Source organism: Urocitellus parryii, chromosome 1 (assembly GCF_045843805.1).
Source record: "Urocitellus parryii isolate mUroPar1 chromosome 1, mUroPar1.hap1, whole genome shotgun sequence".
In the NCBI taxonomy this organism is placed as follows: Eukaryota; Metazoa; Chordata; class Mammalia; order Rodentia; family Sciuridae; genus Urocitellus; species Urocitellus parryii.
Window position 1 is genome coordinate 65,077,418 of NC_135531.1, and position 27,672 is coordinate 65,105,089.

Sequence of the window (27,672 nt, forward strand, 5' to 3'; positions counted from 1 at the left end):
AAATATCCCATTACAAAAATCTAATAAACAGAGACATTAAGGACATATGCAGAACACACCTAATATTTAGGGATGACTATAGAAGGTATATTCAGGAGATATTCCAAGATTTATAGCAAAGGGAGCACCTAACTCTCTGGGGTAGATTCTGTAATCATTTTCCTAAAAAAACAGACATTCCTCCCTTTATTGTATTTCCTTTTATTGTAACTCACAGACACTGTGTTTTTTAAAAATTGAAGTTTTGTTGCAATTCTTCATTGGGCAAGGCTATTGCTAACATTTTCTTACCAGCTCAGATGACCATTAGCATTTTTTAGCAATAAAGTATTTTTAAATTAAGGCACATACATTTTTACACATAATGCTATTCATTGCACATTTAATAGACTACAGTATAGTATAAATGTAAATTTTATATGCCCTGGGAAACCAACATACTTGTGTTACTTGCTTTATTGAGGAATTTGCTTTATTGTGGTGTTCTGGAACTGGATCCATAATATCTCTAAGGTATGCCTATATTTGATTTTCTGTAAAAATCTTTGTGAGGTATTCATAAAAACATTCATTTTCTATTATTTAATTTATATAGTATCACAATAATTTATACTTAATTATAAAAATATATCTCAAGAGTTATAACTGGTAAAATAATCCTTTCTAGATGTTATATTTTTTAGGCCAGAGTACAAAAGTCAGCCACTTGTTATCAACAATTATGACTCAAGTTTATCAGTTTACCTGAAAATTTAAGAAATTTTAATAAACATTTCCAGTTTTCTGACTAACAGATTACTACATCCTGTTAATATTTTTAAACATTTATTATTTGACAGACCTTGGGGAAAAGAAATATAATTTCCTACTCTCAAGAAGCTCATTAGAATAATTTGATTTCATACCATCATATTAAAGCAGTAAATATATTTTTGCTCCATATTTGCTTTAGGACAATTAAGCAATCTTTGATCGCACCAGAGAACTAAAATCATAATCACTGTATTTATTTTTTGTTAAACATTTAGTAGTATATATTAAAAATTTTCTTAAATATTTTGGAAATAAATGAAAAAAGAAAGAAATTCCAGCAGAGTAGAGGAAGCAGAGCTGGGGAAGGGAAGAAAGGAGAGAAAGAGGAAGTAATGGGGTTCAAGTGGAGTAAATTATATTCCATACATGCATAATTATGTCAAAATGAACCTGAATATTATGTAGAACTATAATGCACTAATAAAAACATTTTTAAAAGGGTATGCCTAATCAAAAAGTAAAAATAAAAATACAATTCCATATTAATCTGTAGCAGAAAAAAAATTAGAAAAACATTAACCCCAAGTAAAAACATTGTTTATGACTTCAGAGTAAGATAGAAAAACACACTAAAGAAAATAAAATCTAGTCCAATAAATTTCACAAGTTAATAGGAATTAATTTTAATCACTTGGTATGATTGTTTTGTTTTTTAATAATATATAATAATAATTTTATAACTCAGATGAACCTAGTTTTAACTCAGCAAAAAGAAAGGACCGAGTCTCTTTCCCAGCCATGTGACAATATAATTGCCCTACAGTAAAGTCTCTTCTTTTGTAAAATGAACTTTGAATTATTAAATTTTCTTCCAATATGTCCTATCTTATTCTCCATTCACCTCTAGAAACCAACAGACAGATATACTTTATAATATGTCACAACAGAAAGGAAACACCAGATTTGTTTACAAATCGTTCCTAGATTTTTCTGCGACTATTTCTCAAAGATGAATCACAGCAATATCAGGAAACACATTAAAAACTACTGTGCATGTTATTTTTTTAAGTTAATTTCTTTAAATATGTTTAAAATAAAAAATATAGAAAGCTATGCAAAGTACAACTTACCACATTATAAAATATATAAAGCAAACACACTTGTAACTACCACCATGGTCAAGTAAACCAGAATTTTGTCACCCATTTCAGAAGCCCTTTCTATGAGGCCACTCCATTCATATTTTCTTCCTAACCACCAAAAGTAACAATTAGCCTAATTTGTAATCATTTCCTTGTGAATTTTATAACTTTTCCATTCAAAAGTGCATTCCTATACACTATTTTTTTAAAAGAGAGAGAGAGAGAGAAGTTTTTTTAATATTTATTTTTTAGTTTTCGGCGGACACAACATCTTTGGGTTTTTTGTTTGTTTGTTTGTTTTTGTTTTTTATGTGGTGCTGAGGATCAAACCCCGGGCCGCACGCATACCAGGCAAGCGCACTACCGCTTGAGCCACATCCCCAGCCCTCCTATACACTATTAACTGTTTACTTCTAAGTGCATCATATTTTATACTAGCAACACGTATTGATACTAAGTATTTAACTTCTTTTATTTTAAAATATAAATGCAAGACCAAGGTTTCACTCATCTTAAAAGTTTTCTCTTTTTCTCATAATAATTGTGCACAGGATGATTTTTTGAGGAAAAATATATTAATACTGCATGTGTAATCATTTGGCAAATGATAAAACAACAAAAGTCCATACTCTAAGAGGCAATGTTCAGTAAAGAAAAAATACAAATACATGAAAAAATGTTCAACATCTCTAACAATTAGGGAAATGCAAATAAAAACTACATTGAGATTCCATCTCACTCCAGTCAGAATAATAATTATCAAGAATATAAGCAGCAATAAATGTTGGTGAGAATATGGGGGGAAAGTATATATTGCTGGTGGGACTGTAAATTGGTGCAACCACTCTGGAAAACAGTTTGGAGATTACTCAGAAAGTTTGGAATGGAACTACCATTTTATCTCATTATCCCACTCCTCAGTATATATCCAAAAGATTTAAAATCAACATACTACAGTGATACATCCACATCGATATTTATAGCAGCTCAATTTGCAATAGCCAAGTCATGGAACCTCATTCAGATGCCAAAAAACAGATGAATGAATAAAGAATGTGATACACACAAACACACACACACACAAACACACACACACACACAGGCACACATAAATGGAGTATTACTCAGTCATAAAGAAGAACGTCTTTATGACATTTGGCAGCAATGGATGGATGTGAAGACTATCATACTAAGTGAAATAAGCCAGTCCCCAAAAACCAAAGATCAAATGTTTTCTAATATGTGAAAACTAATCCACAATAAGGGGTAGGGATAAGGGGAAGAATAGAAGTCAGTAGATTAGACAATGGGAAATGGAAGGGGGGGAACAGGGATAGGTAAAGGAAAAATAGTGGAATGAATCTGACATAATTTTCCCACGTACATATATGAAAACAACACTATGAATCCCACCATCATGTACATCCATAAGAATGGGATCCTAACTAGAATAATATATTTTCCATGCTTCTATAAGCATATCAAAATAGATTCTGCTGTCATGTATAACTAAAAAGAACCAATAAATTAAAATATTAAAACATTAAAACATTCAAAATCTGGAATAATAATTACAAAAAAGTATTAAAAATTATAGAATGAAAGACAAGTTTCAGTGAGGATGTGCAGAAAAAGGATTTCTGTAAACTACTATCATAAATGTAAACTGGTGCAACCATTTTGAAAAACAGTATGAAGATTTCTTGAAAAACTAAAAACCAATTTACCATTTGATCCAGCAATCCCACTTGTAGGTATAAATTCAAAGAAATTGAGTATCCAAGAAATATCCAATGTCCACTTTAGATCATTCGTAATAACCAAGATATAGAATCAACCTAAAGAAAATGTAGTATATATACACAACAGAATAATACACTTGAAAATAAAGCAAATTTTGCCATTTGCAACAAATGAAACTAGAGGACACATTAAACTAAATAAGCCAGTCACAGAGGAGAAATACACAGAGGAGATAAATCTTAGTTTTATGTAGAATCTAAAAAGATCAAATCCATACAAACAGAAAGTACAATGGTGGTTTGCCATGAACTGAGAAGAGGGAGAAATGGTGAGGTACTGGTCAAAATACACAAAATCATGTTATGTAAATTCTGGACATCTAATATTCAACATTGGGCATACGATTAACAATATTGTCTACTTAAAAATTCACTGAAAGATTATATTGTATGTTTAGTACCCTTATTGCAAAAGAAAAAACAAAAATTAGAGGTGGAGAAATCTTTTGAAGATCACAGATAAGTTTATGGCATTGATTTTGAGGATTCTTGTTGCATAGGTATACTTCTTGCCAAACACATCAAATTATAGATATTACATATCTATAGCTTTTTGTATGTCAGTAACACGTCAAAAAAGGAGTTAAAAATAAAAGATGGCTGAAAATTTATCTATTTAGTTTATAAATGTCTCTCAATATATACATATGCAAAAAAAGCACAAATGACTTTTATGAGCAATGCTAAATGTCTATGTATGTAATATGATTGTAGGAAAAATATATGACCATTTTTCAATTTAAATTTTATTTTTCAAAGTTTTTAATTTTCCAATTTCAGAAGAGAAACAAGAACTCATCAAAAGATGAAAACGACCTTTAAGGTAACTTTTCTAGATAAGGATTTAGAAATTTTATATATATATAAAAGTTGAATCCAAATATCCAAAGATAGTAACTTCAACATTTTAGCCTATTTTTAATGGAAAGGATTATTGATTATTTACCTTAGTATATCTCCATTATTTCTTTAAGAAAAAGCAATCTGTCATTATATAATTAGTTATACAGGTAAGAAGTAAAATAAAAAGACTAATTTTCAGGAAATCCTTATGAAACATATCAGGATTTACACATGCAATAAGTAAGTATTTTTCTATTCTGAAGAACACAGGTATTAAAGGAAATATTTTTTCAGAATACTTTCTTGAGAACTACCTTAAAGTTCAATAGATAAACATATTAGTTACCCATTTAGGAATCATTCCATAATGAACTGTAGCACAGAAATATAACATTCTAGAATTTTACAAAAATCTTATTGCTTATTCTTGAAAAACTAAAAACTGATTTACCATTTGATCCAGCAATCCCACTTGTAGATATAAATTCAAAGAAATTGAATATCCAAGAAATATCCACGGTCCACTTTAGATCTCATAATAACCAGGATTTTAAAGCTTCTATATTTACACATTTAAACCATTATATTTACACATTATGTTGATCATTTTCAGAAATCATTTAGTATTAATAAATCAGGAAATCTTCATGAAAATAAGTGATAGAAAGTAAATGTATTTCTAAAAATACAATTTTAATATAAAATTATATAAGTCAAATTTTATCTTTTATCAATTCCTGATTTTGAAAAAGTTGAGCATGTATCAATACTCCTAAGATGGCTTAAAGATTTAATAAAAATGCTATCTATGAATAAATTGAATCTCTTAATACTAAAAATTTAATATAAAATTAAACACTTAATAAAGTGTGTTAATATTCATACTGTGTTATTAAACCAAATACTAAATTTTTTATAAACTACTTTTCTAGGACCAAATAACATGGTAAAAAGTTGTTCTTACTTTAAATTCCACTCAATTTCACACCTACCTTTGGCAAACACTTATTTTCCAAAACTTTGAAATATTTAAGTGTATTTCTAAACCTAATAAGTATGAATAGTCTTTGAAATTTTGAAAGTGACTTATGAATGCCGAGATGATAATGATGAAGATGAAAGTGTAATATCAATATGGTAATTTATCTAATATTTCTAGAAATAGCTACTTAATTAGTTCAATAGCCCCCATAAGATCTTTATAGTGAACAGCAGGGTGTATCTTTCTACACAAAAGAATTTTGAAAAAATACTTACATAATTAATTTAGTAAACTATACATTGTCAAATATTATGCCTCTTTTACAAGTAGCAAAGTAAAATTGTTCAGAGAAATACTGTGTCCTGCCTGGGCCCTAACTTATCTATTACCTCCTTTGTTTTATGTGCAGTAGAATCCCCTACATACACCTTATGTCCAAGAGCTACTATTTAGTACATGTCAAGCTTATGAGTACAATCAACATCAGATGAGGTAATCATAAGCAATCAAGTTAGTACAGATTTAAAGAACTACACAGTCCTGCCAGGTGCCCAAGATTTCATGTCTCTTAAATCTGCATACTCACCCTCCTGCTATTTTGAGGGGTTATAATTCTTCTAGCCAATTCAACTCTTAGGTCTAAGATTGAATTAGTTCCTGCATAAGAACAAAGACTTTTTTCCTTTTGAGCCCTGGATGTGATTTTTAAGGACTTTTGCACAGAATGATGCTTCCTTCGACCAACAAGTATCCCTCTAGTTAGGTTTTAGGTGTTTGCTGTCGGATATTTCCCCAGGTTCCTGCCCCAATTCTACTTCTAAAAAAAGGGAACTGAATTTCCACCATCCCAAATTCAATCTGTCCTTCTTTTACGATCTACTCTACAACTGTTTTTCCAGCCCCTTTAAAACACCTTTTCCTCATTCATACATGCAATTTTTCCCTAAAGAAAAATTCTCCTTCTTGTATTTTCTTTCTTTTTCCATCATTCTACTTCCTGATAAAATCAGCTTTCTAAAATTATTATCTTATTGACTTAAAAATGCTCAAACCAAAGATAGTCCACTGACCTTCCTCAAGAATTTTTTTAAATCATATATTTATTTTTGTCTAGAATCTTCTGCTTTCTTGTTTGACATTTCCTTTAATCCATAACAAATTTTATTCGGTGAACTGAATTCAGTGGCAGGAACAGTCTTAAGATTTATAACCAAAATTTTCAAAGGGAGAATGGAATATTTGTGTGTATGTATTTGTGTGTATCTATTTAAAAATTGAGAAGTAACCATTTACAGAAATCTTGCCATAAATATCTTTGGAAACTAAAGAATTACTATCTCATTTTTGTAAATCTGATATTTCACAAATCAGACATGCTTAACAATAAGAAATACCTTTAACAGTTAGGAGTTAGACCTACTCTTTATCCTAAGCTTCAACAATATCTCAAATATACCTTTGTATTTCATTTTAAAATTATGAGCCTAAGTTTCAAGATGAAAAAGAAAAAAGAAAAGAAAACCAACCATTTCTTAAGTGCTAAAACAAAATAATAGATGACCCAAAGCATTTGGGTTAAAAAGAAAATTGATAGTATAACTTTGTAAAGCGTTATGTTCACTTACATAATCATGGAAGGCTTTTGCTTCACTTGAGTGTTCACATGTTTCCCGTCTCTCTGGAGCTGCACAGTAGAGATCCCAAAATACACTAAAAAAGTAATTATGGTAACATTAAGAAAATCCTGTAACACCAATATGAGAAATCAAAATTCCAAAAGTATAAGACATATTATTCTTCATATAAACTTTTTCTTATTAAGGGCAAGTATTTCTTTATAAGATTTAAATTCAGGAAAGGCATATCATCTAATAATCAGGTATAACATCTAGCTGTACTTCAGAAATGCTAAATAAGATTTTTCTAGAAGGATAAAATAATTTTAAATCAGCCCCCCATCTCACCCCCAGTGGTCCTAGGGATTGATCTCAGTGCCTTACAAAAAAAAAACAAATAAATAAATAATAATAATTCAATAACTTTCATTCTTACAATTGGCTATTTACTCTATGCATTTACACTTGATTAAGGTAATTATAATACTTTTTCCAATTTTCCCATGAAATAGGACATGGAAACAGTAAGTACTATCCTAATTTAATAACTAAGAAATAAGATGGTTCATTAATTTTTTTCAATATAATATTCTTCTCCAACTCAAAGGTCAACACTCTGACCATTAAATTACATTGATCAAATAAATATATTTTCTTAAAATATTGTCTTCTTTTCCCTGAAAATAACAAAGTAGGTTAGTAATTTTGAAAATAAAATAATCCATTCTAACTTCTTTTCTTTTTCTCATTTCAAAAGGTTCAGTTTCTTACAAAACATAAGGCTTTGGTCATCTTTCCATCTATCAAATTAACAATGAGCATGAGCAAGGAATTAAAAAATCAGGAAAGCAAATATTTTGAAGTATTGGTAATTAATAAAGGCAATTATAATAATCAATAAAATTATTTTTATTCCAATTCTATAGAAATGAAAAGTAGGCTAAACCAACTACTCAAGAGTAAATATATGTAAATCAATGGAAGTGTAATTGATGTGATTCTGCAATCTGTATACGGGGTAAAAATGGAGTTCATAACCCACTTGAATCAAAGTGTGAAATATGATATATCAAGAACTATGTAATGTTTTGAACAACCAACAATAAAAAAAGAGTAAATATATTGAAGTAGGACATATCTGAGAAAGAAGCCAGTTCTGCAAATCACCAACTAACAGAGCCCTTAAGCAAGTGGTTTAAACTGATCAGAAACACAATTTCCTCCCCTATAAAGTGGGTTTTTTGAGAAGATTAATTTATACAACACAATCACAGTGCCTGACATATAACAAGCATATCATTAATAATATCATCAATGCTATAATTAGCTTTCAAAAAAAATTTAAAATCATGTATTTTAAGGCAGGTGACTGTGACAAGGGCTCAGGTAATGACAGTTCAATAAAATTTGGTAAATTGAATCTGTAATTTCTTTTGACCTCTGAAGACTCATTTGGTTTGGATCTCTCCTCAACTAAGGGCAAAATATTCAGTAGAGAGTATAACTCAAAGTAAGTTCACAACTAATTCAGCAAAATAAGATTACCCTCAGAGATGAAAAAATTAAAGACTTGAGTACTGCCATAATTTCCTTTAATGTCTTTATTATTTCCTTTCCTATTAAATGAAAAGAAAATCCATATTCTTTTCTTATTAGATTTCTACAAAAAGCAAGACATATAAGGAAGATATTAAAGAGAAAATAATTTAAGTAAATTTCAATTTTTTTAGGAGAGTGAAAGTTAAAGTTGTAGTTGGCCTCCAACAGCCCCACTGGGAAAAAGAGTTTACACTCAAAGATATTCAAGGGTACACCTAAAAGTCTTCTACTTGGATCAGTGTGTTACGAATTATAGTATATTGCAATTACTTGTTTTCAGGTTCTAAGAACCTGCAAAGCCCTTAAAGTCAAATTTTTAATGTAGTCTTTAAATTGTACTTAGATTAATAATAGGATATTATATTTAATATTATGGAACAGTTTAATATCCCTTCTCTGTCACTAATTTTCTAGCAAATATCATAAGAACTCTCCTTGAAATTATTTGAATATATTACTTAAATGTATTAAAATATTATTAAAAGATTGTCTTACACAATGATCTTAAGGGGAAATAATTTTTATAGAATATGTCAAAAGTTATTAAATATGAGAAACAATTATTTACACCTGTATAATTAAATATTCATCTAAGAATATTAACATTGTTCTACTTTTATTGTTAAGTTTGTCCTATAAGTTTAGTATGGAAGGTCAAAAGTTCACAAGCTCAAGTTTAGAACAAGTTACTAAAATATAAATAATAAATTTATGTTATTTCTGAGAACTCCATATTATTTATATACAATCTTCTTTAATAAAAGTAAAGAAATTATCCTTTCAAAAATTTACTCATGGCAAGCCCTGTTCTAGGTCTCATCCTGTAGTGCCTAAGACATGTATGTCCATTCTCTTCTGTGAATTCACAATATCTATTCCATCAATTCAAACATTGATACAGAGGTCACCAGAAAGATATATGATGAGAGGAGATTAAAGAATACTCATACAAATAGGGCAAATCTTCAATTTAAAAAAAAACTCTACTCATTAGGATAGTTTCATAATTGAGTCTATAATAATCTTGAGATATATGTCATGAAACTTAAAAAATAAAATTAATAAAAATTAAATATGGACAGATTTATTTTTAGTGCTAGGATATTCATGTTTGAACATATGCTTTATGTATTTCATAATCATTGTATGTTCTTATACCTAAGAGTTACAGATGGGAAAGATATTTCAAAATTTTGTCTTTCCTAGAAAGTTCAATCATGTTTGGCCTCAGTACTATGCACCATAACTGCTACAATATTGTTATGGTTTCAATGTAAGGTGTCCCTCAAAAGCTCACATGTGAAACAATGCAAGAAGGTTCTAAGGAGAAATGATTTGGTTGTAAGACAGTCTTAACCCAATCAGTGATATAATCCTCTAATAGGGATTAACTGAATGGTAGGTTAATGGCTGGAGGAGGTGGGAATTGTGGCATGGCTTTGGGTATATATTTGTACCTGTCCAGTGGAGTTTTTCTCTCGACTTCCTGACCACCATGATGTGAGCTGCTTTCCTCTGCCACACTCTCCAGCCATGATATCCTTCCTCACCTTGAGCCCAGAGGAATGGGAGCCCTCTGTCAACCTTTGAAACCATGAGCTCTCAAATAAACTTTTCCTCCTCTACAATTGTGCTGGTTGGATCCTTTAGGTACAGCAGCAGAAAAGCTAACTAAAACAAATATCATCTTAATATTTGAAAACAATTAGCTATATCACATTATCAATAACAACAAAAGACCAAAGTACATTATTTTAGTCCACATTCCAAAAGTGATCCATGCTTGGCTTTGTGGGAGATTAGAAAATCTCTCACCTTTTACAGTCTCAATTTGTAATTTTTAAGCAGGTTAAAACCTATGAATACTTTGTGAACTAAAAATAAAATATAAACTACTTTTTCTTCTAATATTATATCAAATATACATTAAATGCCTGGTCTATATAATGTTATGCCATATACTATCCCAGAAAAAAATAGACATATAATCAATGGCCCAAGTATGACTGTGAATCCAAAACCAGTGATGAGATAAGCTAAAAATTGCTTATTGCCTAAAACACCTAAATGAGGAAGTTATACCTCATTAAGTTATTAAAATTTCACAGATATGGGCAAATGCTTATAGCTCATATTTTGACAATATGATGATTACCATGTGAAAATACAGACTTTCCCAAGAGGAAGAACTGAGCTTTTCAGGAGGTTCATAGTGAAACTTGATTTGTCCATTGGGGAGATTTCATTGGTGAATATTAGTGAACTGCTCTGAAAACCAACTCAATTTGTTACTTGATTCCTAAGAGAGCCAGAGTAAAAACTTCAGGATCTACGTAAACACAGACTGTTTTCTTCAACCACAGATTCTGAGAAAAAGGGGCTTCTCAATTTCTCTAATCCCTACACCTATTAAGCTTGGAAGGAATATATTATCTTTGAAATGTAGTGAATTCATAATCACACATAATGCTTTAGATTTATGCAGCATCTTTTTTCCTAAGTGAAAACAAGTGAAAAATCTGAATTTTACTAGTGAAAACAACCGAGGCTAAATACAGAGAAGCAAAATTTGCAAAGTACTAAAATCTTTGGTCTTCTACAAGTATTATTAAAATCATCCCTGCATAAGTCAACATCAAACATAGCGTCCCCAAATTGATTATTCTCACTCAAATACTGCTTTCCCTTCAATTCCCAAAGGTGGCAATAAAGGTGACTGAGCTAGCTATTTATATCTCAAGGGAACACACAAAGCAAAATGGCTCTAAAAGATATCTACAATAGTGAATAAACATGCAAGATGTGTTTTAGAAAATAAGAATCTAATATAATTATGTATGTTTTATGCAGCTAACCAAACCCAGGACTTCTTGAAAATAAAAAGTTAAAAAATAAGAAGCCTGTGGAAAATAATTTTCCTGTGGAACAAGCTATGTATTGTTAAATTCAAGTCTTAATGGCTAAACAAGTCATTTCTCTCTGGCCTCAAAATATATCAGTGAATCTTAGTTACTCAAAATTCCTGCTATACTTTGGACTCCCAAAGGCCCATAAGGCTTAATCTCCAGCGTGGTATTTTTTTAGAGGTGGTAATAAGTTTAACAGGTGGACCTTAGCAGAAGGTTTCTCGTCAGTGGGTGTGTCCTTGAAAGGAACAGAGGGACCCCAGTACTTCTCTTCCTTTTTCTCCTTCCTTTTTGTCCCAGACATTGAATGGGTTACTCTACCATGAGCTTCTACCATGATGAGCTACTGTAGTCCCAAAGCAAATGGGACCTAAACCTCCAAACCTGTGAGCTAAAATAAGTCTTTTCTCGTTTTAAGTTGATTGTCTCAAAATTTGTTACAGTAATAGAAAACTGAATAACACAGTCTTTCTTGAAGAAAAACATCCATTCATAGGTGGTTATACTTAAAATATTTATATGCTCTTCACCTTTAAAACTTTCAAATACATGCACAGTATTATCCCTTAGGCTTCCTTAATACGTCTTTTTTATATTTATTTTTTAGTTGTCGTTGGACATAATGCTTTTATTTTACTTATTTATTTTTATGTGGTGCTGAGGATTGAACCCAGGGCCTCACATGTCTCCCTTCAATTCCCAAAGATGGCAATAAAGGTGACTTAGCTAGCTATTCAATCTCAAGGGAACACACAAAGCAAAATGGTTTGTGGAAAACCTTAGCTCTACTACTAAGCCACAACCCCAGCCTAACCTTAATACTTCTTCAAATAAAAGCACAAAATCTTATTTCACTATCACAAAATGTTTGCAATCCTCCTGAATTAATAAATTCATATTTTAAAGTATGACCAAAAATAGTTAACATGTATTGAGTATGTACAAAATTCAAGCATCACATATTAAACACTGTATATTTAGCATTTGATCTTCCTATTATTATCCCCATTTTATATATGAGTGAACTGAGACTGAAAAAAGTTAAATAATTTGCCTAAAGCCACAGAGTTAGTGACACAACTGGACTTGAATTTTTTTCTCCCTGTACTGAGTCTTGAACCCAAGTCTCACATATGCTAGGCAAGTGCTCTATTATTAAGCTTCATCCCCAACCCTTTTTTAAATTTTAAGACAGGATCTTGCTAAATTACTGACGCTGGCCTTGAACTTGTGATCATTCCTGCCTCAGCTCCTGAGTTGCTGAGAGTAGCTAGGATTATAGGTGTGCACTGCCAGTACTATGGCACATCATTATCCCTTTTTTTATTTTGAGATAGGGTCTCACTAATTTGTCTCAAATTTTAATCCTCTCACTCAGCCTCCTGAGTGTAGTTCAGAATACAGACCTGTGCCACAGATCCTGGCTTGAACTTTTTAATAATTACATTATTTTGCTTCAAATGTGAGTATGGTATTAAGTATCCACATTTCAATGATCTTTATTCTGATTATAGATAGGTTTATACAACTCTAGAAATCTGAATAGCATTAGCTATCAAAAGAATTTGTCCCAGATGAGACAGTAAGCACTATTATCCTAAATTTGACCCTCATATTTTTAACCCATTTCCTGAGTATCCTTTGGCAACCACTAGCCTACCTTACATGCAACTGCCAGTGATTTATAGATGCCATAATATAGACAGAACTCAGGAAAGAAAACTTTTCTTAGTCCCTTTTTATATACTGCCTGGAACCTGCCTCTCCTGATACTCCGAAAGGAAATGCTACAAAAGTCCTATTAATAATAGTGGGCAACTGAATTCATCTCTGTGAGTAAGAAACATTATCTGGAAGAACTCCTGGCCATTCACCCACGCAGGACCTCCTGGTGCATGAGTAGGACCACTAGCATCAGCATCCACATCAAACTCCTGCTCAACCACCCATGCAGGAATACTGGCTGCTGCTCCCAGGCAGGACACCCAGCCATTGCCCACGTGCAGGAAATCCAGCTGCCACTCCCATAGGGACCCTCATCTGCCAACATGCGGCTCACCCAGTCACCTCCATCTAGGGACACTGCAGCCACTGACATAGTCCCTTACATGTGGTAGCCTATACCGGAGAACACAGCACGGGGTTTGGAGACAGCCGCCAGTCATAACATGGATGCCACAGAGCTGCATCTCTGAACATGCCACCCATCACGACTGCCTGGCCCCACCCAACCCAACACCCAATTGGTGAAAGCAGCTACCTCCATCTGGGACACCTTCATTGCCATCTTTAATTGGGGCAATGCCCAGCTTGGAACACCAGCTGGGACTTAGAAGCAATTTCAAGGTATTTCAGTCCCCAAATTTCCCCTCTCCCCAGCAGCCACTAACCAGGCACAGTGCTTGCAGCTACATGGTTGGTTTGTAGCTTGCAAAACCTGGTTCTAAAATGCCCAATACAAAATAGCTCTCCACAACAGGTGCACAGCCCCCAGAACTCAGCCCTCAAGACCTCAGAAGAGAAATGTTAGTGATTGGGAAGTAGAATGGGAGAGGGTGAGATACAGTTTAGAGACTAAATTAGAGATCAGGAATTGTGAGGTTTGCAGGAGATATAATCACATCACATGAGTGAGCCCCAAAGGAGATCCTTGGGGTGCAGTCTCCCATCAGGGACCAAAAATGCTATACCCCACATCCAGGAGCTCCACCCACAAGATCAACCCTCCCCTCCTAATAACCTTCACTATCCTGAGAGTGGAGATACCAACAAACAACAGCAACCCCACCTACTGAACGAGAAGGGAAACAGGAAAAATACTGATCTCCAGCAAAAATAATCCTGATATCTTCCTTCAAGATTTTTTTTCCTCTTTCTCTCTTCTCCTGCCCTCACATCCACAACAGTTGTGCAACCAAATACATTTCATGAATTAGGCTATTGAGAACTTAAATGTCGGAATAGTCTATTATAGTTGTGTTGTATATTCTTTCATCTCCTATATTTACATTTTATAGTTTTCAAAATATTTTTGTTTTTTTACACTATTGTCTTCCTACTTCCAACACTTTCTCTCTCTTCTCCTGCTACCAACCAACTTCTTTAGATTCCTCTTTCATGCTTTCTAAGATCTAATAACTCTATATCCTCACCTCCTACCTGCTCAACATCTCACCCTACACCTTACCCCCGGTTCTTTGTCCACCATCAGAAACAGTAAATCCTTTTGCAAACCTACTTTTTATATTGTAGATAATAATTGAACTCACCATTTCTGCATATTGTGACAAAACCATAAATGTCCTAATAGCAGCCATTTGGTTTAAGGTTGCATATTGTTTGTATTGGGCTCTGTTAATATTCTTTCTCCAACTTAAAGGGGAGGAATTTAAACCCTTCAGAGACACTATAAGCCAATAGGGTAAAAACTGTAACACTTCAAATCCACGGTGCTAGAAGAGAAGACACACAAACAACATGAAAAAAACAAGGAAAGAAAGTGCCCCAAACAAGATACTACATTATTAGAATCCATGGCCAGCACAACAGAAAAAATAAAAGAGGAGGAGTTCAGAATGTACATAATTTGAATGATTTTTGAATTAAAGGATGATATAAGAGAGCAAATATAGGCAGCAAAAGATCATTTTGATAAAGAGCTACATGAAGCAAATACATGAAGCAAAATACTACTTCATTAAAGAGATACAGGTTCTGAAAAAAAATCAAGAAATCGTTAAAATGAAAGAAATAATAAACCAAATTAAAAACCCAATAGAAAGCACTACCAACAGATTAGATCACTTGAAAGTCAAGACCTCAGACAATGAAGACAAAATATATAATCTTGAAAAGAATGCTGACCACACAGTGGACGATGGTAAGAATACATGGCCAGAACATTCAAGAATTACAGGATAACAAAAAAAGACCAAATTTAAGAATTATTGGGATAGAGGAAGACATAGAGTTCCAAACCAAAGAAATAAACAATCTATTAAATGAAATAATATCAGAAAACTTTCCAAACATAAAGAATGAATTGGAAAATCAAATATAAGACACTTACAGGACAACAAATGCACAAAATCACAACAGATCCACACCAAGACACATTGTAATGAAAATGCCTAGCATACAGAATAAGGAGATAATTTTAAAACTCACAATAGAAAGGAATTAGATTATATATATGGGGGGACCAATTATGATCTCTGCAGATTGTTCAACCCAGACCCTGAAAGCTAGAAAATCGTGGAACAACATATACCAAGCTCTGAAAGAAAATGGATGCCAACCAAGAATCTTATATACAGCAAAATTAAGCTTTAGATTTGATGATGAAATTAAAACTTTCCATGATAAACAAAAGTTAAAGAATTTACAACTAGAAAGCCTATACTACAGAATATCCTTGGCAAAATATTCCATGGAGAGGAAATGAAAAACAACAATGAAAAATAGCAAAGGAGAAAAAATCAATCAAAGGAAAAATTAAGTCAAGTTAAATACCAAAAATGAACAAAAATGACTGAGAAAACAAATCATTTTCAATGATCTCAATTATAAATCTCAATTATAATGGCCTAAACTCACCAATCAAAAGACATAGACTGGCAGATTGGATTTTTAAAAAGACCCAACAATATGCTGCCTTCAAGAGACTTATCTCACCACAAACTGAAGGTGAACGGTTAGCAAAAAACATACTCACGTGGACTGTGAAAACAAGCAGGGGTTTCTATCCTCACTTCAAATAAAGTAGACATCAAGCTAAAGTTAATCAAAATATATCAAAAAGGACATTTCATACTGCTTACAGGAACCATACATCAACAAGGCATAACAATTATAAATATATATGCCCCAAACAATGGAGCATCTACATTCATCAAACAAACTCTTCTCAATTTCAAGAGTCAAATAGACCACAATACAAGTGACTTTAACACACCTCTTTCATTTATCACGATGAGCACTACAGAAATACAGAAGATAATTAAAAATTATTTTGAAAATTTGTACACCTCTTTCATCATTGGATAGATCTTCCAAACAAAAGCTAAACAAAGAAACTATAGAAATCAAGAATACAATCAAGAACTTAGACTTAACAGACATATTTAGAATATTGCATCCTTCAACAAGTGAATATGCTTTCTTCTCAGCAGCACATGGATTCTTCTCTAAAATATGCATTTATTATGCCACAAATCAACTCTTGGCAAATTCAAAAAAGTAGAGATCTACCCCGCATTCTAACAGATCATAATGGAATGAAATTAGAAATCAATGATAAAATAAAAAATAGAAGCTACTCTAACACCTAGAGACTAAATAATATGCTATTGAACTAATAATGGGTTCAAAAGACATCAAAGAGGAGATTAAAAAAATTCTTAGAGGTGAATGAGAACATAGATGCAACATATCAAAATCTCTGGGACACTATGAAGGCAGTACTAAAAAGAAAGTTCATAGCATGGAGTTCACTCCTTAAAAGAAGAAAAAAAAATCAAGAAATAAAAATGACCTAACATTACATCTCAAAGCCTTAGAAAAAAGAACAAATCAACACCAAAAGCAGAACACAGGAAATAATTGATACCTGAACCACACTAACAAAGACCAGGAGAAAGAAAACTCAAATTACTAACATCTGTGATGAAAAAGGAATTATCACGATGAACACTACAGAAATACAGAAGATAATTAAAAATTATTTTGAAAAATTGTACTCCAATGAAATAGAAAATATCAAAGGCATCGACAAATTTCTAGAGTCATATGATTTGATCAAACTGAATCAGGATGATATACACAAGTTAAACAGATAATTTCAAGCAATGAAATAGAAGACTCCATCAGAAGGCTACCAACCAAGAAAAGCCCAGTACCAGATAGATACACAGCTAAGTTCTACAAGAACTTCAAAGACAAACTAATACAAATACTCCTCAAATTATTTCATGAAACAGAATGAGTTTGGATGTGTTCCCTCTTTTTCTATGAGGCCAATATCACCCTGATTCCAAAAACAGACAAAGACACATCAAAGAAAGAAAACTTCAGACCAAATCTGTAATGAACATAGATGCAAAAAATTCTCAAAAAAATTCTGGCAAATCAAATACAAAAACATATCAAAAAGATAGTGCACCACGATCAAGTGGGGTTCATCCTAGGGATGCATGGTTGGTTCAACATGCGAAAATCAATAAATGTAATTCATCACATTAATAGACTTAAAGATAAGAATCATATGATCATCTCTATAGATGCAGGAAAACCATTCAACAAAATATAGCACCCCTTCATGTTCAAAGCAGTAGAAAAACTAGGGATTATAGAAACATATCTCAACATTGTAAAAGCTATCTTTGCTAAGACCCAGGCCAACATCATTCTAAATGGAGAAAAATTGGAGGCATTCCCTCTAAAAACTAGAACAAGACAGGGATGCTCTCTTTTACCACTTCTATTTAATATTGTTCTTGAAACTCTAGCCAGAGCAATTAGACAGACAAAAGAAATTAAAGGGATATGGATATGAAAAGAAGAACTCAAACTATCACTATTTGCTGACAATGATTCTATACCTAGAAGATTCAAAAACTTCCATCAGAAAACTTCTAGAACTAATAAATGAATCCAGCAAAGTAGCAGGATATAAACTCAACACCCATAAATCAAAGGCATTTCTGTACATCAGTGACCAATGCTCTGAAAGAGAAACTAGGAAAACTACCCCATTTACAATATATATATGACAGATTCAAACAATTTCATATATATATAAATGAAACAGGTGAAACACCTACAATGAAAACTACAAAATGCTAAGGAAAGAAATTAAAGAAGACCATAGAAGATGGAAAGATCTCCCTTGTTCTTGGATAGGCAGAATTAATATTATCAAAATGACCATACTGCCAAAAGTACTATACAGATTTAATGCAATTTCCATAAAAATCCCAATGGCATTCCTCACATAAGTTGAAAAAGAAGTCATGAAATTCACCTGGAAAATAAGAGACTCAGAATAACAAAAGCAATCCTTAGCAAGAAGAGTGAAGTAGGTGGCATCACTATACCAGGCTTTATACTAGAGATCAATAGTAACAAAAATGGCATGATATTTGGCACCAAAATAGACTTGTAGACCAATAGTACAGAATATAAGACACAGAGACAAACCCACATAAATACAGTTATCTCATATTAGACAAAGGCACCAAAAACATATATTGGGGAAAAGATAGCGTCTTCAACAAATGGTGCTGGGAAAACTGGAAATCCACATGCAAAAAAATGAAGCTAAGCCCCTATCTCTCACCATGCACAAAACTCAACTCAAAGTAGATAACTACCTAGGAATTAAACCCTGTGACTAATAGAAGAAAAAGTAGGCCCAAATCTTCATCATGTTGGATTAGGCCCCAACTTCCTTAATAAGATTCCTATAGCACAAGAAATAAAATCATGAATCAATCAAAAGGATAGATCCAAACAAAAAGCTTCTGCTCAGCAAAAAAAATAAAATAAAATAAAATCAGTGAGGTGACTAGAGAGCCTACAATTTGGGAACAAATTTTTACCACATGCACATCAAATAGAGCACTAATCTCTAGGATATATAACTCAAAAATCTTAACATCAAAAAAAATACAACCCAATCAATAAATGGGCCAAGGAACTGAACAGATACTTCTCTGAAGAAGCTATACAACCAATCAACAAATATATGAAAAAATGTTCAACATCTCTAGCAATTAGAGAAATGCAAATCAAAACTATTCTAAGATTTCATCTCATTCCAGTCAGAATGGCAGTTATTAAGAATACAAAAAACAATAAGTGTTGGCGAGGATGTGGGGAAAAAGGCACACTCTTACATTACTGATGGAACTGCAAATTGGTGTAACCAATCTGGAAAGCAGTATGGAGATTCCTTGGAAAACTTGGAATGGAACCACCATTTGACTCAGCTATCCCACTCCTAAGTCTATACCCAAAGGACTTAAAAACAGCATACTATAGGGACACAGCTACAACAATGTTTACAGCAGCACAATTCACAATAGTTGAACTGTGGAACCAACCTAGATGTCCTTCTGTAGATGAATGGGATTTTGATGGGAATTGCATTAAATCTGTATTGTACTTTTGGCAGTATGGCCATTTTGATAATATTAATTCTGCCTATCCAATGGGATATTATTCAGCATTAAAAGAGAATAAAATTATAGCATTTGCAGGTAAATTGGATGGAGTTGGAGAATATAATACTAAGTGAAGTTAGCCAGTCCCAAAAAACCAAATGCCGAATGTTTTCTCTGATTTAAGGATGCTGATTCATAATTGAGGTGGGGGGGGCGGGTAGGAGGATTAAATGAACTCTAGTTAGGGCAAAGGAGAGAGGAAGGGAGGGAACATGGGGGTAGGAAAGATGGTGGAATGAGATGGATATCATTATCCTAAGTACATGTATAGAGACATGAATGGTGTGACTCTACTTTATGCACAACCAGAGATATGAAAAATTGTGCTCTATATGTGTAATATGAATTGCAATGCATTATATGTCATATATAACATTAAAATTAAAAAAAAATACAAACAACAATAAGTGTTGGGGAAAATGTGGGGGGAAAGGCATACTCATACATTGCTGGTGGGACTGCAAGTTGGTGCAACTAATATGGAAAGCAGTATGAAGATTACTTGGAAAACTTGGGATGGAACCACCATTTGACCCAGCTATCCTATTACATGGTTTATACCCAAAGGACTAAAAACAGCATACTACAGTGACGCAGCCACATCAATGTTTATAGCAGCACAATTCACAATAGCTAAATTGTGGAATTAACTTAGATATCCTTCAATTGATGAATAGATTAAAAAATGTGTTATATATACACAACAGAATACTACTTAGCATTAAAAGAGAATAAAATCATTATTTGCAGGTAAATGGATGGAGTTGGGGAATATTTTGCTCAGTGAAATAAGACAATCCCCAAAAAACAAATGCTAAATGTTTTCTAAGACTTGTGGATCCTGATTCATGATGGGGATGGAGGGAGGTGCATGGGAGGAATGGAGGAAAGTTGGAAAATAGAGCAAAGGGGAGGGAAGGAGCATGGGGGTAAAAAGGACAGGGGGATGAGATGGAAATCATTACCCTATGTATGAAGATACGAAGCATCATGAAAAACTGTGCTCTATTTGTGTACTATGAATTAAAATATATTCTGCTGTCAACTATAACAAATTAGAATAAATAAATAATTTTTTAAAAAAAGAAACATTATCTGTTATGGGATGTGTTCTTACAATTACAATTCAGGAAACTTCAACTCTTCTAAATTTGACCTATAACAAATAGTTTGGTTAAAAATTTCTTTAAGCCACGTGAGGTGGTGCACACCTGTAATCCCATCAATTCAGGAGGTTGAGGCAGGAGGACCACAAGTTTGAGGCCAGCCCTGACAACTCAGCAAGGCTCTAAGCAAAGTGACACCTTTCTTTATATTTTAAAAGTAAATAAATGGGATGCAGCTCTGGGTTCATTCTCTAATACACCCTACCTCCAAAATTTAATTTCTGTATATAAAAAGGGAGAAAACAATATCTGATGTCTAACTTATAGCTTTATACAGATACAAGGAAATATCTTTTTTCCTCATCTCACAGAATAAATATTGCTTTTCTTTTCTCTATAGTCTATTTACCTCCATTCCTTGCTTTCTCTCTTGTTAATATTTTTCTTCCCTTATTACCCTGATCCTACTTTTCTTTCTATCCTAGTTATCACCTATGTTGTCTTATACAATGGTTAGTTTAAATTCAATTCAATTAAATGATTAATTGTACAATATCTATCAAGAAACACATACAAGAAGAGTAAGAATCAGCCAGCCGACTATAAATATTATACATTCTTGTGGGCCAGGTGACCAACTCCAATGCTATTGTTTTGATATGAGTATTTAGTTATTCTTAGCCATACCTAAAATTATTCAATCATTAGAGTGCTAGCATACTTCAAGATTTGATTTAACTGCCAGGTGAAAGAAACTGAATTATCATGATAATCTTACTTATTAGTCTATTTTCTCTGCAATGTTTTTATACACACACACGTAAACAAATAATGTGTAGTAATATATTATATCATGTACATATGTATATGTATAATATTAATTCACATCCCTAAAGTTATTTTAAAAGGTGTTTTACATTTTTGTTATTAAATTAAAATGAGGGATAGTTTTTAATAATTAAACTTTAAATGGGAAGTTTGGAAAGTCTATATATGTTTTTAATTCCACAAGTTGAAAAGAATATTAACCTTAGAAGAAAGAAGTTTCTTGTCATTTTTAGTTTTTAAATTATAGACAAACTAGAAACTTTTATTGAAGAATACAAATAGAAAGTAAGTTTTCAAAGGATATCAATTTCAAACAATAGCATTGGAGTTGGTCATCTGGTCCACTAGAATATGTAATCTTTGATCCAAGTAAAGGAAATGAACTGAAGCATGGGAAATTCTGTAGCACTGGGTATGGTACAAACCAGAAAAGAAAAAAGTGATTAGGGAAATCACATCAGAAAGAAGAGGGAACAGCTCCAGTAAGTAAAATCACCTACTTTCCTCTATTTCATACTAAAAGTAGAAATTCCCCTCCTCCTCTCCAAAGCATTTGGTTCTCATATCTCTTGCATTTTATTCTCCTTCTTTGTACATGTATATCTCTCTCTCTCTTTCCTACATCTTCAACCCTTTCCAACCTTTTACTGATTTTTCACCTCAATCTATACACATGCTCAAATCTATTCTATTCCCCAACTCCCACCCAGGCTACTGGGGCTTGAACCCAGGGCCTCATACAAGCTAGGCAAGCAATCCACCACTGAGCTACATGCTCAGCCTTTTTTAACTTTTAGTTTGGGACAGGGTCTGACTAAGTTGCCCAGGCTGGCCTCAGTTTTACATCTGGCCTCATCCTCCCAAGTAGTACTGCCATGACCACCAGCTCATTCAAATCTATTCTATTTTTAAAACAAAACTATTAAGTACCGCTCTGCATAGGACCTGAGAAACTACACATGCTGTCACACACTTGACTACTCTTGGCCATGCTGCAGCTGAAAACACGAGTTAAAACAACCTTCTAAATTTCATGTTCACCACTCTTCTGAGACTCTTCTCCACTAGACAACCAAAGTTCACCTTACTTTCCAATTCAGAAAAACCTTTAGACTTTTTTGTTTGTTGTTTGTTTTTATTTACACTTGCTGAGGAATAAATTTAACTGATCAATGCTCTCTTCCGGGAATTCCTTTTCTGTATCTATACCTTTTCTCTCCTGATTACTCATGTTCCTCTCCATTTGCTTTTCCTAAAGATTCCTCTTTATCCACCATGCTTAAATGTTGATTTTTCCCAGATTTCCAACCCAGGCTCTGCTCTTCTTTGTTCCACTAGGCATTTTAATCTATGAATTCCTCATCTGCTGTACACTCTGTGCTGTTAAGTCCCAAACAATTATGTAGCCCTTTCTGAGATACAGACCACGATCTCTGGATTTTTGTAGGGCAATTTTATCTGAATATCTCAAAATATAGCCTGTTCAAGCTAAAACACAGTCTTCTCCAAAGCTAAGCCTGTTGTTCTCCCTATATTCCTTCACTCAGTGAACAGCCTCAATGTCTATCCTATCAATCAAATTGAAAACTTGGGAGCTCCTTGTTCACCTCTAAACTATTTGACACATTGTTATCTGAGATCTCTCACATTATTACCTTTACAATGGACAATTATAAGCATCTTATAAACTGGTCTCCACCTCTGTTGTCAATCCTCTTCAATCCAACTCGATGTTGATGCCAAGTGAGTATCTAAAAGCACAAATCTTATAATATCATACACCTTGTTTATAATCTCTGTTTGTAGTCCAAAATCCTTGATGTATCCAAGGACTTTTTAACCTGGCCCCTGCTTTTGTCTCTAGCTTTAGATTCCATCTTTTCCTAGTACTGCACCTATAGATCAATTGCTTCAAACTGTTACTCCTTAAATACATGATCACCCCCCTTTTGGGATTTTATACTAGCTATTCCCCACCCAAAATACCTTTTCCTTATTCAACTTTCATATCTGCTTAGATTCACTTTTTGAAGTATTTTCTAACTCTTTTTAAAATTGCTTTTGTATTGGTTTCATAACTAGTATGTACTTCTATTATAATACTTTTCATTGTTTTTCTCTCCTATTACTAATTGTCTTGAGGGCAGCATAGTTTTGTACTTTGTAAATATTCAGTGAGGAGGCTTAAATAATGGGACAATTCCAAATTCAAATATTCTGTAAAAAATAGAAGAAGTAACAAAATTGGTCCATAAATAGTCTTAGTTTGAACAACTGGGCAACCAGTAAGTTCCTAAAGAATACATGCCATCCTAATCATCTAAACCTCAACAACAGCAACAGCTTTCCTAGTAGGTGTAAAAAGTCAACCATTATTATGGTCCTGAATTCCTAACCTAGATCACAGATTATGAAGCCCAGTTCTAAAGAGTGGAGGCTTAGCCAGGCACAGTGGCACATGCTTGTAATCCCAGTGGCTCAGGAGGCTGAGACAGGAGACTCTTGAGTTCAAAGCCAGCCTCAGCAAAAGTGAGGTGCTAAGCAACTCAGTGAGACTCTATATTTAAATAAAATACAAAATAGGGCTGGGGATGTGGCTCAGTGGTTGAGTGTCCCAGAGTTCAATCCCCGGTACCCTCCCCATAACCAAAAAAAAAGTAGAGGGTTAAAAGGTTAGGCTTCTACTGGATTCAGAACCTATAGTAATGACTTGACTGTACAAAATGATCAGGACAGTTTAGGATTTGGGCATTTTTCTAGAACAGTGGATCCAAAGCTTTCATCATTTCTCAGAGGAGCCCCTGACCTCAAAATTATTAAGAATCATTTATTTATATAGCTGAACTAGGTACCTGAAAGAGTGTGTTAATAGTTTTAGGGAAGAAAACTAAAAACATTGAAAATACAATTCCTATACACTGTACATGTGCTAGATTTAAGCTGAACAAATATAGACTGGAAATATTTATGTGCTAATTATTTAGAATTTTTTGATATATCCAACTAAGTAAGAATTAGTTACTTTAAACATCAAAGCCATACAGGAAGGACTCCCCTGAATCCAAGAGCCATCAAAAAAAGTAAAAAGTAAAAGCTCTGGTAAGATTTTATTTTATTTTTTTTAGAGGAGAAAGGAGAGAGAGAGAGAGAGAGAGAGAGAGAGAGAGAGAGAGAGAGAGAGAGAGAGGGAGGGAGGGAGGGAGGGAGGGGGAGGGAGAAATATTTTTTGTAGATGGACACAACACCGTGCCTTTTTAAAATTTTTATGTGGTGCTAAGAATTGAATCCGGGTTCTGCCTGTGCTAGGCACACGCTCTACCGCTGAGCCACAATCCCAGCCCAACTGGTAAGATTTTTATATGCACCTTCTGACAACTGGTAACCAAAAAAAAGCTAGTCAAGCAGATGCAAAAAATATCTTTAATTTATTATCACCCATCTATAAATTCAATAATTTATTACCAACTATCTATTGTATGAGACTAGGTTATATTCACAAGAAAGGTAGTAAAAGAGAAATAGGTACAAGAAAAAAAATTAATGCTATAACACAAAACTTAAAATTCTCACTGTTAACCCTGATCCAACAGGAATACAAGTCTCAGATGCTTTTTATGCCACTTTGTGAAGCTAATTCAAAACTTACAGAGTATAAAGGTATTAATAGGTGAAGAGACTCAATGACTATCAGAAAATAGCTAAGAATTTATAGTGAAGATCTAGATATCATCAAAACATACTGTAAAAATGAAAATTTGACTTTTATAATATCATATAAGAGATCAGTCCTAAAACCCCCAAACACAGCACTTATGATGATGCTTAACTGTAATGAACCGTTGTTCTAAATACAGGAAGAATTCTCAACCAAACAATTGCACCTGCTCCTGCCACATGTACGTGAGACAAACAGGGGAAACCCACAACCACAACTGACCATGTGCGATTCACCACAGGACTTCTAGTAAGGAATGCTTTCAGGAGATTAAAAAGATGATGGCATTAAATAATGTACTAAGTAACCACATTCATGGCACTAGAAAAGAATTTTTGTTCTCTTCTTTTAAAGAAGACGCTGAGAGATTAATGTACAAGGCAATAAACAGGAAATGCTTCTCCTGTTATTGTACCTTTTAGCCAGAGTTGCAGAGTTGACACTTTTAAATTTTTTTCTTCTTTTCTTTCTTTTTCTTTTTTCTCCTCACACGTGCTAGGCAAGCTCTCTGCCACTGAGCTACAACCTCAGCCCTCATTTCTCATTTTGCACAAGTCAACAATAATCTTTTCACTAAGTCCAGAAAGGACATATCCACTCCTATTATTCTACCTTTCAGCTACAGTTGACATTTTTAAACATTTTTTTCTTTCTCAAAATCCTCCCTTATTGTTGCTATCTCTGATGGTACACTATCCTGGTTTTCTTCCTACCTCTTTAGTTGTGTCTTCGGTCTCCTTTGTAGCCTATTCTTCCTCCTCACCTCTTAAATGTTAAGTATGCAAATTTTCTATACAAAATCCATTTTTTCTCCTCACACATGGGAAATACCATTTACCCATCTTTCTTTCTTTTACATATCAGATATACCTAACCAGCTGCCTAAATCAAATCTCCACCAGGATGCCATGTACTTCCAGCATCCCCACAAAGCTGAACTTTTCACCAAATCCTGTCAATGCTACTTCAACACTTACATCTTCCACATCCTTCCACTTCTCTTGCTACTCATTGATTATACACTAGCTGAGGTATCCATTCTCTTCTCACTGAAATAGCTTTCTAAGTACTTCTCTACTTCTGGATTGATTCATGTTCCATCCATTTTCTACTCTATATAACTACAATGATATTGTTAAGATACATTACTCTAAGATGAATACTCTCCTGCTGAAAAACTTACCTGAATGGATTATCTTTATAAGTAAATTCAAACTCCCAGTTTCTCTCTCCAGACTCATCCCTAATCATCTATCACCTCAATTTCCAATACACTGAAATTCTTTCCATTCTTTCTACATGCTATACTCTTTCTGCCTACCCCTCCTCTTCAAACATCATAGGATTGACCTAGAAAATTCCTCTTCTTTATCTCTTTATGTCTCTTTGGGTAACTCCCTATACACTTAAAATCTTGGCTTAGATAAAAGCTTCTCCAGGCGAAATGTATTCAGTATGTGCTAGATGGTATTTTGCACATCCCATAAAACATTTCTTTCTTATGCTTATTGAGCTATTTGTTTTCCTCAATAGATTGTCATCAACAATAGGGGAAGGATGTGTACCCATTTTATTCACTGGTGTGCCCACAGTACCTCATATAGCACCTGATACATACAAGGCATTCGATAAGTATTTGTTGACAGTATGCAATAAATAAATTTTACTAAGTTTGCAAAGAGAAATTTGTTCAAAGCATATGAATAAATGAAACTTAAAAGTTACCACCCATATGGCAGAAATGTAAAGAAATATAAAATTGTGGTCTTCAAAACAAACAAGAAACAAAAATACATATGAATAGTTCAGTATCTGCTTAGCACTTTATCAGAAAACCATTTCTCATGAATATGCTTTTACATCTTGAGAAAATGAAGATAAATTTGTTTCAGTGCCTGTTTATTTGTAATTTATTCCCCTCTTGTTCTTAGAAATTTTCCATTTGATGGATGGCTGTTATTTTGGAATAGGGTTAGCCAATCAAATTATTATCTCCCATTTCCAATTCTCAAGAGGAAAAGTGAGGCTTCAAGGAAGAAACAGGAATGGTGTTCTGAAGCTTATGAAGTGGTCTAGCATTATGACAATTTAAAAGGCCTCTTCACAGACAGCAACCTTATACATAGTCAGTGAGCAGAGAATCAAAAAAAGTACAATC

General features: G+C 33.3%; 1 protein-coding gene across 1 annotated transcript in view; it reads right to left on the reverse strand.

Annotated features, from left to right (window-relative positions):
• The window catches only part of Ssbp2 (single stranded DNA binding protein 2), a 342,976-nt gene that overhangs the window by 203,751 nt on the left and 111,553 nt on the right, over window positions 1–27,672 (reverse strand). Inside the window, exon 4 of the mRNA XM_026394552.2 lies at window positions 7,148–7,232. Within this exon, the coding sequence (XP_026250337.1) occupies window positions 7,148–7,232 (85 nt within the window). The remainder of the gene's footprint in view (window positions 1–7,147; window positions 7,233–27,672) is intronic.